Source organism: Apus apus, chromosome 21 (assembly GCF_020740795.1).
Source record: "Apus apus isolate bApuApu2 chromosome 21, bApuApu2.pri.cur, whole genome shotgun sequence".
Classification (NCBI taxonomy): Eukaryota; Metazoa; Chordata; class Aves; order Apodiformes; family Apodidae; genus Apus; species Apus apus.
In genome coordinates this window covers 3,163,102-3,180,195 of record NC_067302.1, presented here as the reverse complement: position 1 = coordinate 3,180,195, position 17,094 = coordinate 3,163,102, and the positions used below count along the sequence as shown (strand labels likewise).

The 17,094-nt window shown below is 58.3% G+C and overlaps 2 protein-coding genes across 7 annotated transcripts in view; both read left to right on the top strand.

The window, feature by feature from the left end:
• The window catches only part of LOC127393109 (CCN family member 2-like), a 34,623-nt gene extending 24,751 nt beyond the window's left edge, over nt 1–9,872 (top strand). For all 5 annotated transcript variants that reach the window (XM_051637885.1, XM_051637886.1, XM_051637883.1 and 2 more), the window contains 4 exons: nt 4,742–4,955; nt 6,602–6,853; nt 7,727–7,935; nt 8,659–9,872. In XM_051637885.1, coding sequence (XP_051493845.1) covers nt 4,742–4,955; nt 6,602–6,853; nt 7,727–7,935; nt 8,659–8,970 — 987 coding nt within the window. In that variant the 3' untranslated portion in view covers nt 8,971–9,872. The remainder of the gene's footprint in view (nt 1–4,741; nt 4,956–6,601; nt 6,854–7,726; nt 7,936–8,658) is intronic.
• A 1,813-nt stretch (nt 9,873–11,685) lies between these two features.
• Nucleotides 11,686–17,094, top strand: part of EPB41 (erythrocyte membrane protein band 4.1) — a 98,950-nt gene continuing 93,541 nt past the window's right edge. Inside the window, exon 1 of one of the 2 annotated variants that reach the window (XM_051637785.1) lies at nt 11,686–11,751. The gene's annotated coding sequence lies outside the window, so the exon portion shown is untranslated. Of the gene's footprint in view, nt 11,752–14,574; nt 14,622–17,094 lie in introns of those variants that run through there. The other variant, XM_051637786.1, reaches the window with a different exon arrangement.

Sequence of the window (17,094 nt, the reverse complement as noted above, 5' to 3'; positions counted from 1 at the left end):
GGGGTGGTTGTTGTGTTCCTTGTCCTGACCCACCGTTGGCAGCACCATCCTGGTCATGTCAATGGCAACAGTGAGTTCCACTGCTGTGGCACTTCATTGCTCCTCTGGGATGGTGTCATTTCCCTGCTGACTGCCTCTGAAGTGGGACTTTTGTCTGTCCTTGAGCTCTGAGAGGGATGTTTAGTGGATTGAGCAAGGAAATGAGAGCTGGGGCTCCTGCATCTGTCTCCAGTGTTGTTGGAGCAGGGCCAGGAGTGCTGGCAGGTACCTTCAGGATTCTCCCTGTCCCCACTGTCTCTCTGAGAGCTGGGGGCAGTGGTTCCTGGCCCTGGGAACAGGCTGTTGTACCATGTGCTGCAGCAACCTGGGGAAGGTGCCTTGAGCCTGAGGGAGAGCAGGTATTATCCATGATCATTAATTTTTGGAGTGTGTGGATGGCTGTGTTCTGGCTGCTTTGCCCACTGCCAGTGTTGGGAGTGTGGAAGGGAACCAGTTCTGTGGTTATGACATTACTCCTGGCTCCCAAAGTACTTGGCAGACAGCCAGCTCAGCTCCAAATGCCCCTTTCCCAGCCCTCTGAATGAAGTCAGGAGGTCCAAATGGATTTTATAAACCCTCTTTGGCTTGGCCCTCTCAGCTGGTTCCCTGGGTTCGCGTGGATGTTGGTCAGGAATAAAGTCCTGGTGGTGCCACAGAACTGCAGTGGTAGGAGCTCGTGTCCCCCAACTCATGCCTTCCTGAGGGTGGAGGGGGAAGAGGTTTTCTGTGGATATGAAGCAGAAAGAACATTCTCAGATTTTCTGGCCCCCCCCCAGGTAGCTGGTTCAGTGCTGGCAGTTGGCTTGTTCTGGCTTGTCAGAGGAGCAGGTGGGACCTGGGAGTCAGTGGTGGAGAAGGTGTGTGGAGCAGAGGGAGGAGAGTCCTCCAGCCAGGCTCTTTGTGCTCCCCTGGTGGCCTGGCCATCTCAGGGGTCCCAGCTTCACATGTGGTGGTTGTGATGGATACAAGAGCTGCCAGCAAAGCCCAAAGCAGGGAGAGCTGGTACTTCAGGCTTTAGCACTGCCATGAATCTGTAGCCTTGATCTCCAATATTGGTTCTGTTCTGCTGCTCTCCAAGTTCCCAGAAGTGCACTGCTAACCTCAACAGAAACAAGGCCAAGGCTACAGTGAACTTGAAGTTAGGATCCTGCTCAGTGAAAATAAAGGTGTGATTTGGGGACAGACAAAGAGGAAGAAAAATTAAATGTTCTCTCAGTTGAATCCCTCAGCACCCAGGTCAGTAGCATGTTATGTGGAAACTCTGGTGTTTGTGCTTCCTGGGGGTCTGTAGCAAAGCCCTGGATGTGAGTCCTTGAAGTTCTTTGGGTCAGTTTGGGCAGTTTCCACATAGGATTGAAGGAACTCCTTGAAGCAGTTCTTGAAACTAAGGCAGGGTGGAGGGTGCTCCCTGCAACTCCATTATTCAGCCTATTCAAAATTGCTGTGAAAGCCAATTTGGTGGGGGAGAAATCTAGGAATTTGGTTCAATGTTGACTTTCTACCAGCTCTTTCCAGCTCATGAAGTTCCCCACCAGCCAGCTCTGCAGTGCCCACTGCTGAGTGAACATGAACCAAAAAAGATTTCAGCTCATTCTCTCCTCTCTTGAGCTTGAGGGGATTATAAACAGCACTTTGCTCAGTGAGAAACCAAGCAAACAGGAGTCCAGCACACCCTGGGGCCAGGTGGGTGATGAAGAGAGGCATGTCTGAGCCAGCTGATTGGAAAATCTCTAAAGTCTTGAAAAGAGCCCCAAAAATAGGGATGAATTGGGCCTTTGACAGTGTGCTTGGGCGGGGGAAGTGAAGCACAGAAGAGATTGGGCTGCAGAGCCACCCAGCAGGTCTCTGATCTGACTCCAGATGTTCTTGTGCTGAAAAGCAGCTGTGGTAGAATGAGGAAGAGAAGCTGGTTGTAAACAGAAGATGAAACCAGGTGGTCAAGCTTCTCTGGATGAGTTATTAAAGGAAATAAACAGCACCAGCAAGGAGTAATGAAGGGGAAGAGGAAAGCTCAGCTGGGGTTAATCCCGTTGCTTTCTCTGTTATCCCCAAAGAGGTTGTTCTGGTTTGTTTTTCAGTAGGAGAACTATTCTGAGAGCAGTTCCTTAGATGGCCTGTGGCTGACACTGCATTGGAAAATGGTTCTTGTCATTATTTTTGTTTTATTTGAAGTGCATGGATTGCATCTTAATATAGGCCCTGTTTTAGGAATGCTTTGCCTCTTTGATGATCTCATGTGCCCCCTGCCTGCTCATCCATGCCTGAATAACACATCCTTTTTGGCAGCTCCAGCACTTGAATGCATGGAAACCAGTAGGAAGGCATTGCTGTATTTTTAGTGTCTTTTAATGCACTTCAGCAGCTGGGAAGAGATCCCTGGGATGTGCCAGCTCCCAGTGAGTCTGCCATCAGAGCACAGCTGGGCTACAGGCAGGAGAGGCTTGTTTCCAAAATACTTTGTGCTAGGAATTCTCAAGGAGAATTGTGCCAATTCCTGCCGAGCGGGAGGAGACTCTGAGAGGATTTGGGAGTGAAGCTTTAGTCTGATCCCTGTCCCACACTGTGCTGATCCTTACAGAATCACAAAGCCCTTGGCATCTGCTGACCCCACGTGAGCTAAAGTCAGAGCAGCTGTTTGGAGCAACAGTCCCAACAGCTGGAAAAGTTTTACTACTGTTATTGGTGACAAACACAATATCCAAGGAAGCTGTTTCACAAGCAAGGGCTGGATGGGGCAGAGCAAGTGCAAACAGAGCCACAGCAAGATCTTTTTTTGGCCTCTGTTCCAGGTGTTCCCCCTTCCCACCCACCTCCAGGCCCTTCCCAGCTGCTTCAGCCCCTCTCCCTGGGTGGCAGTGGAGCTGTGGGGAGGGGTCTGTCCTTCCTCTCCACCCACCCTGTTGTGCAGGAGTTCAGGGCAATCCAGGATCCTAAAGTATTTTGCTGGCATCAAGAGCTGGATAAGCAGCTGCCCAGTGTGGTGGAGCTCCCAGGTGCTGCAAACTGGAGCAGGGCTCATCCCTCTGAAATACCTGGAGTATTTTAGGGGGCAGCAGCTGGACAGAAGTCCAGGCTGGAGTCGGCACACTGATGTTCCTGAGGAGGTGCAAGAGGATCTTTCCAGGCCATGTGCTCTGCACCTTTCACAGCCCTGGCTTTACATCTTGCTCAAATCCGGGTGCAGCCAGAGCTGAGGCTGCTGTATCCACCCCAAGCTGGTTTGAGACAAGGAGGCCACAAAGTTATTGGGGTGTCTGAGGCATCCTGGGTTTTCTGGAGGAGGTAACTCCCCTTCAGCCACAGCCTCATCTCTGGTCAGCACCTGAAGGGGCAGGAAAGCCAAGGGTGGGCTTCAGCACCTCTGAGCTGCTGCCAAGAAGGCAGCTGTGGATTCACAGGGTACTGAGGAAGGTGGCTTGCTGTGTTCCCTGGGAAGGGGAAAGGAGAGGGGACATCTCTGGGAATAGTGAACAGAGTATGAGATCCAGGGGACAAAATGGGACTTGGGAGCCTTTGGGTCATTTCTTGGGCAAGCATTTCACTCTGCACCTCACTCTGTCTTTGGACTGGGTCTGATTCTGCTGCTTTGATGCTTTGAAAACCATTACCTGGGGTAATGGGTTTAAACTGGAAGAGGGAGACGGAGGTTGGACATGAGGAGGAAATTCTTGGGTGTGAGGGTGGTGAGAGCCTGGCCCAGGTTGCCCAGAGAAGCTGTGGCTGCCCCATCCCTGGCAGTGTTGAAGGGCAGGTTGGATGGGGCTTGGAGCAGCCTGGGCTGGTGGGAGGTGTCCCTGCCCATGCAGGGGTTGGAACCTGATTATGTTTAAGGTCCCTTTAAACCTTCACCATTCCATGATCTATGATTATATGATGTTTCCTCCTGAGCAGAGCTATATAAGAGCAGGGAATTTCTTCCTGTTAATTATTGTTATTTTATTGCTTTCAGGGAAGCAGGGGGGTGGGGAGGCTGAGCTGTGCACGGGGCTCCAAGCTACTCCTTTTCCTATTTGGTTTGGCCCTGATTTTCAGAGGCATATTTTTTTTTTTTTTTCTTCGAGTTCCAGATGAGTTAGAGATGACAAAAAGACAAGTCTTGTGAGTCCCTGGGAGCTGCACACACATCCTCTGCTGGAGGGCTCTCTGGTAGAGGCTACATCAGTCTTCACAGAAGCACAGAATCATGGAATGGTTTGGGTTTGGAGAGACCTTAAAGCTCATCTGGTCCCATCTTCTGCATGGGCAGGGACACCTCCCACCAGCCCAGGCTGCTCCAAGCCCCATCCAACCTGCCCTTCAACACTGCCAGGGATGGGGCAGCCACAGCTTCCCTGGGCAACCTGGGCCAGGCTCTCACCACCCTCACACCCAAGAATTCCCTCCTCATGTCCAACCTCCATCTCCCTCTTCCAGTTTTCATCCATCCCCCTTGTCCTCTCCCTCCCTGTCCTTGTCCCAAGCCCCTCCCCAGCTTTCCTGGAGCCCCTTCAGGCACTGGAAGGTGCTCTAAGGTCTCCCTGGAGCCTTCTCTTCTCCAGGCTGAACACCCCAACTCTCCCAGCCTGTCTCCAGAGCAGAGCTGCTCCAGTCTTCTCCCCTCTTGACAGGGTGCCTGTGCTTGACACCGAACCAACTTGTTTCCTTTCTCTGCCCAGCTCCCTTGCAGGTGACTGAACCTCTCCCCGACTTGTCTGCCCTCCAGGTAGAACCACAGGCCTGCACGTATCCCTGCCAGTGTTCCTCTCAGCCCCTGCAGTGTCCCGCTGGCACCAGCCACGTCTTGGATGCCTGTGGTTGCTGCAAGGTGTGTGCCAGGCAGCTCGGCGAGCTCTGCTCCCTGCAGAAACCCTGTGACCACCACAAGGGGCTCTACTGCGACTTCTCCAAAATCCACAGAGGCAGCGGGATCTGCTTAGGTGAGAGCTGCGTGTTCTGTTCTTGTGCTGTTTTTTTTCCTCCCGGCCCCTCCAGACCTCCTAGAAAACCCACGGCAGGGGCAGAATCTCCTGCAGCACTTGGAACTTCATCCAGCAGCACGATGGGACGTCTCTGCACACCTGGCAAACCAACAGATCCCCTGACACCAACACACCCTCACAACCCACTTCCTTCTAGAGAAGGATGTTTCCAAAAGCACAAGTGGGGATTTGGGGCTCTCCTTTGTTCCCCTGAGACATCTGCTGGCCCTGTAGGGCCTGGGGGTGAATATCAGCAATCTGGAGTCTAAGTGGGAAGCAAAATTGCTTGGAAAATCACACCCAAAATCCTACTGCCTGGCACTGGAGGTTGGAATTTTGCAGGAGCCACCTCTTATCCCTGGCTCTGCCACTTGGGTGGAAAGAGCTGAACAGCTGGTTTGCACAATATTGTGTTTGTATAACATGAGAATTACTGAGCCAGGCAAAAACACAGGGGCTGTTTTCTCTAAGTTAATCCTTGTGCGTCTTTTCAGGCAGAAAATACAAATATTTGGGTGTTGTTTTTTTTTTTTCTTGTTTAGTAGCGATTTTTAAAGCACGCCAACATTATTTTGGTGTAGAGGGGGGAAAAACCCAACACAGCTATTTCCTCAGCCTTCTGTGTTTAAAAACAAGACTTCCCTGCCAGGTGCTGACCATTTATATATTTTTAATTCAGCACTAGGAAGACAGGAGGGTTGGAAAGCTGAGGTGAAAGCTGAATATCCCTGGAAATCCCTAGATTTCAGCAACCATTCCAAGATGGGTGGTGTGTTTTGGGGTGGAACTGCACTGTTTGCAGTGCCAGGATCACATACCATCATCATTTATTTTCTCTAAGTAATTCATTTAACTTGTAGAAGGTGTTTTCTCCTCATGGGAAGTTTTAATAAGTCATTTCATTTTCCTCCCCCGGTTATTTGATCTTTAGAAGCCACCCGAGCTTCCTAGTACTTTCTGTGGGCATTGATAGGCTGAAGAGCTGGTGACTAAAGCTTCATGAGGAGAATGTAGGTGTAAAATCCACTGGGTGTAAAGTCTGGATATAGAAATAAAGGCTGGACATGAGGTGTGTTTGTAGAGTAAAGGTAGGTAAATCACTGGAACGATTTGTTGAGGACTGGAGGAGTCAGAGGAGAGACTGAGGTTGGACATGAGGGGGAAATTCTTGGGTGTGAGGGTGGTGAGAGCCTGGCCCAGGTTGCCCAGGGAAGCTGTGGCTGCCCCATCCCTGGCAGTGTTGAAGGGCAGGTTGGATGGGGCTTGGAGCAGCCTGGGCTGCTGGGAGGTTGGTTCCAGTGCTTCACCACCCTCATGGTAAAGAACTTTTTCCTGATGTCCAACCTCCATCTCCTCTCTTCCAGTTTTCATCCATCCCTCTTGTCCTCTCATTGCTGCCCTTGTCCCAAGTCCCTCCCCAGCTTTCCTGGAGCCCCTTCAGGCACTGGAAGGTGCTCTCAGGTCTCCCTGGAGCCTTCTCTTCTCCAGGCTGAACACCCCAACTCTCCCAGCCTGGCTCCAGAGCAGAGCTGCTCCAGCCCCCTGAAGTCACAGGCCCTGCTGCCGTCCCCGCACCCTCTGCTCAACTTCTCCCCTTCCCACAGCTCACGAAGGTGAGACTTGTGACCTGCTGGGCAAGATCTACCACAACGGGGAGAGCTTCCAGCCCACCTGCAAGCTGCAGTGCATCTGCATGGACGGGGCCATCGGCTGCATCCCGCTCTGCTCCGACGACCTGCGCCTGCCGTCCCCCGACTGCCCCAGCCCCCGGCGCGTCAAGTTCCACAACAAGTGCTGTGAGGAGTGGATCTGCCAGGAGGACAGCCAGGAGAACCGTGTCCAAACAGCCATGGCAGGTAGGTGGTGAGCAAGAGGGGACAGGGCTGGGAGATCTTTGCTAGGGGTAGACGTCTGGGATCCAAACTGCCTTTGGGCTGGGCTGGGACTCGCACCTGGTTTGGAGCTGGTGGTGGGTGCTTGCTTTGGGCATTTTTGTGTGGGCACCAAGGGTTGAACTCCAGACCCATTGAGACCCTAGTGGGGAGGGTCACTGGTGTCACAGAATCCCAGGCTGGTTTGGGTTGGAATGGACCACAAAGATCATCTAGATCCAACCCCCTGCATGGGCAGGGACACCTCCCACCAGCCCAGGCTGCTCCAAGCCCCATCCAACCTGCCCTTCAACACTGCCAGGGATGGGGCAGCCACAGCTTCCCTGGGCAACCTGGGCCAGGGTCTCACCACCCTCACACCCAAGAATTTCCTCCTCATGTCCAACCTCCATCTCCCCTCTGCCAGTTTTAATCCATCCCCCTTGTCCTCTCCCTCCCTGCCCTTGTCCCAAGTCCCTCCCCAGCTTTCCTGGAGCCCCTTCAGGCCCTGGAAGGTGCTCTAAGGTCTCCCTGGAGCCTTCTCTTCTCCAGGCTGTACACCCCAGCTCTCCCAGCCTGTCTCCAGAGCAGAGCTGCTCCAGCCCTTGGGTCATCTCCATGGCCTCCTCTGGATTCTCTCCAGAAGGTCCATGTCCTCCAGCTGGAGGACCAGGCTGTGATACAAAATGGTCCCATGCTTGCCCACAGGCTCTGGCTGAGAGGCTGAAGATCTCACAGGGTGGATCAGACCTTTGCTGACATCCCTGAAGAATCAGACCACGCTGGGAGCAGCCACAGAGCTGCCACGCTCCATCCCAAGCCCTGAACCTCACCTTGTGTCTCTTCCCTGTGGCTCAGTTTTCAGGGAGGATCCAGCACAGAAGCCAGAGCTGAATAACCTGCAGGAGAACTGCTTGGTGCAGACCACTGAGTGGAGTGCCTGCTCCAAGAGCTGTGGGATGGGCATCTCTGCCCGGGTCACCAACGACAACCCCTGGTGCCGCCTGGAGAAGGAGACCCGGCTCTGCATGGTCCGGCCCTGTGACTTCACTGTGGAGAAAACCAAGGTACTGGGCCTGGGCAGAGTGGACACTGCAGCCTGAGTGCCAGGGACAACTTAGTACTTGTCAGACATGAGCCCATCTCACAGGTGTTGCTCTGTGATTCCACATTCTCCATGTCCTACTAGTGGTGGAGAGAGAGCACAGGTCTAGGTGAGCCTTTGGTCTGATTTTCATGTCCTTGTTAACCTTGTTAACCCCTCTGTGCAGTTCTGGAGCCTCCAACACAAGAAGGACATGGAGCTCCTAGATAGAGTCCAGAGGAGCCATGGAGATAATCCAAGAGCTGGAGCAGCTCTGCTCTGGAGACAGGCTGGGAGAGCTGGGGTGTTCAGCCTGGAGAAGAGAAGGCTCCAGGGAGACCTTAGAGCACCTTCCAGGGCTTGAAGGGGCTCCAGGAAAGCTGGGGAGGGGCTTGGGACAAGGGCAGGGAGGGAGAGGACAAGGGGGGATGGATTAAAACTGGCAGAGGGGAGATGGAGGTTGGAGATGAGGAGGAAATTCTTGGGTGTGAGGGTGGTGAGAGCCTGGCCCAGGTTGCCCAGGGAAGCTGTGGCTGCCCCATCCCTGGCAGTGTTGAAGGGCAGGTTGGATGGGGCTTGGAGCAACCTGGGCTGGTGGGAGGTGTCCCTGCCCATGCAGGGGGTTGGGACTGGATGATCTTTACATTATTTTCCTACCCAAACCATTCCACGATGCTGCCATTTCCCCCATCTGCTCTCTCCCTAGAAGGGGAAGAAGTGTGTACGGACCCCACGGCCACGCCAGAGCCTCCACTTTGAGTTCTCAGGCTGCACCAGCACCCGTTCCTACAGACCCAAGTTCTGTGGCAGCTGCACCGACGGCCGCTGCTGCACCCCCTTCCTCAGCAGCACCCTGGAGGTGGAGTTCCGCTGCCCCGAGGGGGACTTCTTCCGGAGGAAGATGATGTTCATCAAGATGTGCTCCTGCCACTACGACTGCCCCAGAGACAACGACATCTTCCTGGCCACGTATCACCGGAGGATGATTGGAGACCACGTCAAGACAGAGAGGCAGTAGTAGCCTTCTCCGTGCCAGACCCGCGGGCCGAGGTGTCAAGAGGGTTCTGCAGCGCTTTCGTGGCTGTGTCCCAGGACGACGCAGCCTCTTCCCCCTCTGTGAGGGGCTCTGCCCTTCAGGACAGCACCATTTACCACCAGCGCTCCCAGTGGCTGTGCCCAACGAGACGCAGGGGTGAGCGGCCCCGTCCTGCCCCAGGGAATCTCTTCAGAACGGGCTCCGGGGTGGGAAAGGGGTTGGACCCACCAGCTCTCACAGTCACATCGGCTCTGGGCTCTTTGCTGGGGCGGGGGTCACAAGTTGGAGGGACACAGCTGAGCTCGGGGCTCCCCGGGGATTTCAAGGCAGTTGCAAGAAAATCGCCCGCGTTGTAAACGGAGCCGATTCCTGCTGGAGTCAGGGAGGCGGTGCCGCCGGACCCTGCGTGGTGCCGGGCTCCTGGCGGTCTTCCTGGGATTCCCTCCTCCCCAGCGGGTCGTGCTGATTGCCGACCGGTGGCTCCGGGTGAGGACACCAGTGCAGGAGCCACATCCCCCAGTCCGGGATCCCTGGGATCTCTGAAGTCTCATCAACGTGTTTAGTCTCTGCTGATTGTTTTAGCAGAAACATCCAGGTAAAACCCGGGCTCGTTCCTTAAATCCTCCCTGCCCTTCACCACTGGAAATCCTGAGGAATCCCTGTCCCAGCCGGGCAGGGGCCGTGCAGCAGCTCCCAGGCTGGTGGTCCCACCACAGCTCCTGTCCCGAGGCAGATCCCGAGGGTGGTCCCAGCTCTGCAGCCCCCAACTCCCCATGGACACCCGTGTGTCTCCCCTCAGCCCCTCTTCCTCAGCCTGGGGAAGCTTGTGAGCCTCCAGCCTCCTGTCACCTGTACTCAAGTGGAACAGTAAATACTTTTTCTGATGTTTTTCCCTTTTTTTTTTTTTTCTTTTCTTTCCCCCAAAGGCCTCTGTACAGTTTCCATACCCTTTCAGCCCAGTCTCCCTCAGGGGCTTCTTCTCCCCTTCTCCTCCAGGTCTGCTTGGAGCTTTTCTCTTGGTTTTCAAACGGTTTCTGCCTGTAAAACCACCCTGAGGTTGCACTTTACTCAAGGCTAATAAATCTCTCTTTTATTTTTTATATCCCTGGCAGCAGCAGCAGCATCCCCTTGGTTTTCCCTCTGGCCTTTCCCCCAGTGCCACCATCCTGCTGGGACCAGTGTGGGACCCTCTGCCAAGGGCAGGGAGGGGTGATCCCAGGGGGTGGGTCCTTGTTCTCCCTCCCAAACAGCTCTGGGGCTGGGTCAGTGTCTCACAGCACCTCTGCACCCACAAAACGTGGCTCCAGCTTGGTGGGGGGGGGGGGTCCCCACAAACAGAGCCCCCCTTCTGCCTGCTTGAGGACCCAGAAGTCCTTAATTCCCAGATAAAAATAACCCGGGAGCAGATGTGAACAGAAGTCGGTGATAATGGGGCCAGAACGCGAGGGGCTTTGCTGTGGCTTAACAGCTTATGGACTCATCCCCCTCTCATCACATTAGCCTGGGGCTCCCGCCCCACGGCACCGCCCTGGGGGGCCCGAGGCTCTTCCTCCCCCCAAAACCTTCCTCCTCCTCCCCTGGGAATGCTCAGGGCTCCCTGCGGACAGGCGGGTGACAGGGGGACAGGCCCCCGCAGCAGGGTCCGGCGTGGCGCTCTCTGATGGTCGAGGGGTCTTTGCCCCGCGCCGGGGGGAGCGGGGCAGTGATGGGGGGGGGGGGTTCTGGCAGGGCCAGGACACGGTGCCGGTCCTTGCCAGTGTCCCCAGGGCGGTGGCCGTTAGGTGGCACCAGGCACCTCCCTCCGGGACACCCTGTCCCCTGCGGAGGAAGGGGGGGAAGCCCGGCAGCTGAGCACAGCCCCGGGGCTGCTCCCGCCTCCTCCAGCCCGGCGCTGGGGCAGCTGTGCGGGGCCACCGCCGCCGTCCCTGGGCCACCATCCCTGGGCCCCCACCACCTCCATCCCTGGGCCACCACCTCCATCCCTGGGCCACCACCCCAGGGCCACCACCTCCATCCCTGGGCCCTCATCCCTGGGCCCCCACCGCCCCCATCCCTGGGCCACCACCCCAGGGCCACCAGTGCCACCACACCGTGGCTGAGCCAGCCGGGAAGCCGAGGGGTCTCGGTTCCAGCCCCATCCCGGTCTCCAGGAAGCCCCGCTCCCCGTTATCTCCCGCGGCCACCGCCTGCAGGGCACCGATAGGCAGGGCGGGGCCCTACTGCCCCACTTGGCCGGTCGGGGGGACCCGGGGCCGTGTGGGGACCCCGCGGGGCCCTTATCGGTCCCGGCCACACGGGCGGTGTCACCGCGCGGCGCGGCGCGGGGCTGCCCCGCGGGCAGCGGGAAGGTTCTCCCTGGAACGCGTCCGACAAGGAGGTGGGTGAAAAGGAGCCGCAAACGCCGTGACGGACCCGCTCCCGGCGGGATTTTGGGGGGATTTGGGGCAGCCCGGGGGCTCCGGGGGGGGGGAGATCCCCGCTTGGTCCTTATATGGAGTGGTGACGTCACGGCGGCGCGTTGAGGCCCCGCCCCCCTCTGGCCCCGCCCCATCCCCGCACGGTGACACCGCCCATCACCTGCCGGCCCCGCCCACTGCAGCGCGCCCGGCCACGCCCCCCCGGCGCGGTGACGGGCGGTGACGGCAGCCAATGGGCGTGGCCGGAGGCGCCGGGGGGCGGGTCTAGCGCTGACGTCAGCGGGGGGCGGGGCCGGCGGCGCAGGTGGGGGCAGCGCCGTGAGGAGCGGAGCGGAGGCCCCGGCAGGTGAGGGGGGGACGGGGGGGTCACAAGGGGTGGGTCATAGCGGGGGCAGGCTGGGTGAGGGGTCGGGGGGGGGGGGGGCAGGCTGGGTGAGGGGCTGGGGGGCCATAGGGGGGTCAGGCTCGTTAAGGGGGATGTCAGGCTGGCTGAGGGGTGAGGGGTCGGGGGGGGGGGGTCAGGCTGGGTGAGGGGTCTGGGGGGCCATAGGGGGGTCAGGCTGGTTATGGGGTGAGGGGTCTGGGGGGCCATAGGGGGGTCAGGCTGGGTGTGGGGTGAGGGGTCTGGGGGGCTGCAGGCGGGTCAGGTTAGTTATGGGGTGAGGGGTTTGTGGGGGGGTTGTCAGGCTGGGTGTGGGTTCTAGGAGGTATTCGGGGTGTCTAGGGGCAGAGGGGTGTCAGGCTGGGGGCGGGGGGGGGTTATGAGGGGACATGGGGTGCTCCTGGGTGGGGGATCCGCAGTGGAGTCAGGCTGGGGGGGGGGGGGGAAGGGAATGTGGGGTGACCTGGGGTTGGGGGACGCTGGGAGGACCCGTAGAGGTCAGGTGAGATATGGGGTGCTCTGGGGTTTTGGGGGACCCGCAGTGAGTGGGGCGGGGGTGTTACGGGGAGCTGGGGGGTTTCTTGCAGCTGGGGGGAGCAGGGAGGCAGCACGTGGGGCTGCAGGGGGATGTGGGGGTGCCCTGGGGGGCAGTGGGGGACCCACAGCAGGCCGGGGCTCAGGGGGTGGATGGGATATGGGGGCCCAGCCCCAGGGCGGGGGGGTTTCCCCCCAGGGTGTTGTTCCTGCTGGTTCAGCGGAGGGGACAAGGTGGGCGCAGCCTCGGGGGGCCGGGTCCCCCCTGCCCCGCGGGTTGTGCCCCCCGGCAGGTGTCAGGGTCTGGCTCTGGGGGTGCTCGCTGCTCCCTGGGGTTGTGCCCGGGGGGTTGGGGTGCCCACGCTCCTTCCCCCCCAACCCCCCCGCTCCAAGACCCCGTTTGCACCCGCCGAGACGGTTCCCGGAGCGGAGCCCGGAGCTGCGGGCGCCGGGAGCTCCGGGATCCATCCCGGGTCGGTTCCGTTCTCAACCGGGTGAATCCTCGCCCGCAACCCCCCGCTCCGTGCGGGAGCGGATCCCTCCTCCCCGCAGCCCCTTCCCGGGGGGGTCTCCAGCGCAGCAGCGGGTGCCCGGGCTCGGCATCCCCGGCGGCTCCAGCGAAATCCCCTCCCTTCCTGAGCCTTTCACCCTCCCGCAGCCGTAGCGGGACGAAGGGGTCGCTGACCCCGGGTTGTGCCGTGGGTTTCTGCCTTCTCCGCTTCCCGGTGGGCTCGGCAGGAGCCTCAGGGTCCCGGCGGCTGCCGGGGTCGCCGGGGACAGGGACAGTGTCTGTGCTGAGGGCGGTGTTGCGGTGTGGGGGGTGCCTTGGCAGCCGCCTCCTCGCCCCGGGGTTGACCTACGCATGGGAACAACCGACAGTGGCTCTGGGGTTTGGGGGGGTGTTGGGGAGCCCCGTCCTCCGTGGGGTCTGGAGCGGGGCTGTGGGACTGAGATCTGAGGGTCGGGGGGTGTTGGCAGCTGCCCCACAGCAGGGTGAGTGCCAGGGCTGCTGGTGGCCCTGCCAGGGGCTGATGTCAGGGTGAGGTGTGGGGCTGGGTGCTGGCTTTAAACTGGCAGAGGGGAGATGGAGGTTGGACATGAGGAGGGAATTCTTGGGTGTGAGGGTGGGGAGAGCCTGGCCCAGGTTGCCCAGGGAAGCTGTGGCTGCCCCATCCCTGGCAGTGTTGAAGGGCAGGTTGGATGGGGCTTGGAGCAGCCTGGGCTGGTGGGAGGTGTCCCTGCCCATGCAGGGGGTTGGGACTGGATGATCTTTAAGGTCCCTTCCAACCCAAACCATCCCATGATTCTGTGAAAGGGCTGGGGAGGGGTCATGCTGATAGTACAAGGAAATCTCTGCTGCCCTGGGAGAGGAGCTGCCTTGGGGCCCAGGAGCAGGTCAGGTTCTTGCAAAGTGCACCCCAAAAACCCTCTCAGTGCCTCTGCCACCCCCTTCCTAAGGCTTGAACGAAGGCAGGGACATGGCAGTGTGTCCAGGGCCACTGCTGGCAGCTCAGGCTCTGCTCTGCATCCCCTGCCTGCTGGATTAACCTGGCTGCTCCATGGGAGCAACTTGCACCCACCCCAGAGCTTTGGGTGCTGAGGGACTGAGGTTCCCTCTTCAGCCCAACCCTTCCCCCAGAGCCACATCCCTGCTCCTGCTCCGTGTGCCCGTGGGGGCTGCAGCCTGTGCCCCTTCCAAGCCTTGTGGAGCAGTTTGTGTCCCCGCGGGCACGTGGCTGTGGCACAGCTCCTCTCCAGGCTGGGGCAGGGGGGTGAGTAGACACGATTGCCCCCCAGCTTGTGGCAGTGCTGCTTGTCCCTCCTGCCCCTTGCCCAGAGCTGGGCACGTGTCCCTTCTGCGTGTCGTGCTGGTGACAGCGACTCAGCAGCAGCAGCAAGAAGTTCCTCTGCATCCAACTGTTCCTGTGCTCAAGCTGCTGTGCGGGCGGCGGGGGCCTCGCCCGTCCCCCCACTTGGCTTTGCCTCATGCTCAAGAGGAACTTCAGGCCTCCTGGGGCGGGTTTGAAACCCTGCCGAGGACAGAAAAGTGCCTTCTCATCGGCGTGCTGCTCTGCCCAGGCTCTGCTCCCTGCCTGGCAGCCGCTGGAATTGCCTGCAGCCTCATCCCTCCGGAGCTGCTGGTGCCTGAGGATCGGATCTCTCCGAGGGGAAGGGAAACATCAGCCCATCTCCCAGCCCAGCTCCAGCTCTTCTCAACTTCTGTCCCTCATTTCATAGCTGAGCTCCGTCTGCCGCCGTTGCTGGGGAGAAGGGCAGAAGGTCCCCATCCTGGAGGGCAGGTATTGTCCTTTCTGTGCCCAGAGCTGTTTTTCCCTCTCTGCGTGTTCCCAGCTGAGGGAAGAGGCTCCAGACCCTGGTGGCTGGAAGTTTGGGGTGAAAATTGGCTCTTGGCCCCCCTGGGTGCTGCGGGTTGCAGGTGTGGGAGCTGTTTGGAGCGTGGTTCAGGTTGGGGGGGATGAACTCGCCCACCACCAGCTGGGGTATCTATCTGCGAGCTGCCTGGGCAGGATTTGGATGTTCTGGTTGTCCCTTTGTGCATTTATTTTGCCAGGTAGAGATTTGTGCAGGGCTCTGAGTCAGGCTTTACGGGGAGATGCTGCAGCTCTCCAGGCTTAGCCTGGGAGCAGCCCTGCTGCTCAGCCAAGGACACGGTGGTTCCGTTTCTGGCTCTTGGGGTCCCTTATGCTACCCCTGGGCTGGTGGGGGCAGCCATGGGGGGCTGGGTGGGGCTGGTGGGGTCCCTCTGAAGTGGCTGGCCCGTCTGTGCTCTTCTCCCCACTAGAGGCTGCTGACGAACAGAGGATTTTCCTTTCCCTGCCTCTGACAGAGCAGCGGGGTCTTGAATTCGCAGGGCTGAGCATCCCGGCCTGAGCTTTTCCTGCTGATTCACCCTGGAGACAGCAACGGGCTCCCCCCGGGTTCAGGGGGCACATCTGCTCCCCTGCCAGCCCCACAATAGATCTCCCCACTTCATTAGGTCTTAATTAGGCACGTGCAGCAGGACCATGTGCGGGACCATCGCCAGGGGCCGCGGATCGTGCGCAGAGCCGGGTACCAGGGATTCCAGCTCCTGGGGGTGCTGGTGGGGTTTTTCCAGCTGGAGATTGAATGTGGAATGAGTTCAGCCTCTTGTATTGTTTCCCTTGAGGATGTGTGTGCAGTGATAACTGCTTCACCCCTCCGGCATATCCCAACTGGCAGAAAAGCCAAGGATTAGTTAGAGGATGGAAGGGATACATCACCAGCAGGGTAAATCTGCCCTCTAGACACAAAGGATCCTCTTCCAAGGCAGCTGGTTTAACACCTAAAGCCTGGGCAGGATGACAGTCTGGAAAACAAACCCCAGCCCTTGGGAAGGTGGTTGATCGTGTCACAAAAAAAGAAAGGCAAGGGGCAGGAGCTGCAGTGGAAGGTGCCTGGGAAGGAATTTGTTGCACAAGCCAGGGTGGCTGTGGGGAGGCTGAGGGCAGAGAGGTGCCAGCTGGCTCAGCCCTGCTGCCCTGGCACTGCCAGAACAGCCCTTTACATAATCTGGGACTTGCAAAACAAGCTTGAAGGGCTTGGGGGGGGGGGGTGGTGTTGGAAAAAAAAAAAAAAAAATTAATAATAAATCCTCCTGCTATTGTTGTTGCTCAAAGTTTGCTGAATTTCCTGCTCTGATCTGCAGGTCTAGTTTTTGTTTTGGGGCAGCAACGGGAGGGGGAAAAAATGCACTTTGCAGAGAGTAAAAGAAAAGGGTGTTTGTGGGGGTTAATCCGTGCCCGCTCCTTAGATGAAACTGTTGGGGGGGGTTTTTTGTGGCTCACAAGAGGTTTTGAGCAGCTGCTGGCAGCTTTGTAGGGCTGTGGAGGACTCTTGGTCTATCCAATTAGCATGGTTTGTCTCTAGGCCCCTCCTGATGCCCCCCGAGAAAATCCTGAACTATCAGACGTGGGCAGAGCACACACGGGCACCATCTGGGCTCCCGGCCCCGGGGTCTGCTCAGGGGCAGAAAACACCAGGTCAAAAGGGCTTTGTCTTGTCTGAGCCGGGCCCTGCTGCTCTGGGAAGGCTCTGATGCTGCCTCTTGGTGGCAGGTTTTAGGAGCAGAGGCTGGAAGGGAAGGCTGAGTTAAGTTTGTTTTGCTCCCCTGCCGAGTCAATCATCTGCTGCTGCTTCTTGCAGCTTGGTGGTCTGAAGGTGGTTGGTCCCTTCCTGGCAGTGTTGGAGGGCAGGTTGGATGGGGCTTGGAGCAACCTGGGCTGGTGGGAGGTGTCCCTGCCCATGCAGGGGGTTGGATCTAGTTGATCTTTAAGGTCCCTTCCAACCCAAACCAGCCTGGGATTCTGTGATTCTATCGATACTCTGTGAAATGTGAGCAGCTAATTTGAGGTGACAACGCAGCTGAAGGTGCCAAACCTCCTGAAAGGGGAAGGAATCTTTAAGGTCCCTTCCATCCTTAGCCATTCCACAATGCTAAGGCAGCTGGGAAGGGGCACCAGGAGGATGTGGGGGCTGCTGGGGGCCACCCCAGCCCCACGCTGGGTGCAGACCCAAGGACAGCACAGTGCCAGCCCCCTGGGCAGTGTTGTGGGGTGCAGGGCCTGCCCTCTCCACCTCCATTTGCTCATCCCAAGGCCTTTGGCCAACACAGCTAAAGCCACCGATGCCCTGGGTGCTGTTCAAATGAAGGGATCCTGTGAAAATGTTCTCCTGGCCTGGTTGGAAATAGGTGACTGAGGAACCCACCTTTCCCTGCTGTTCCTGGGAAAG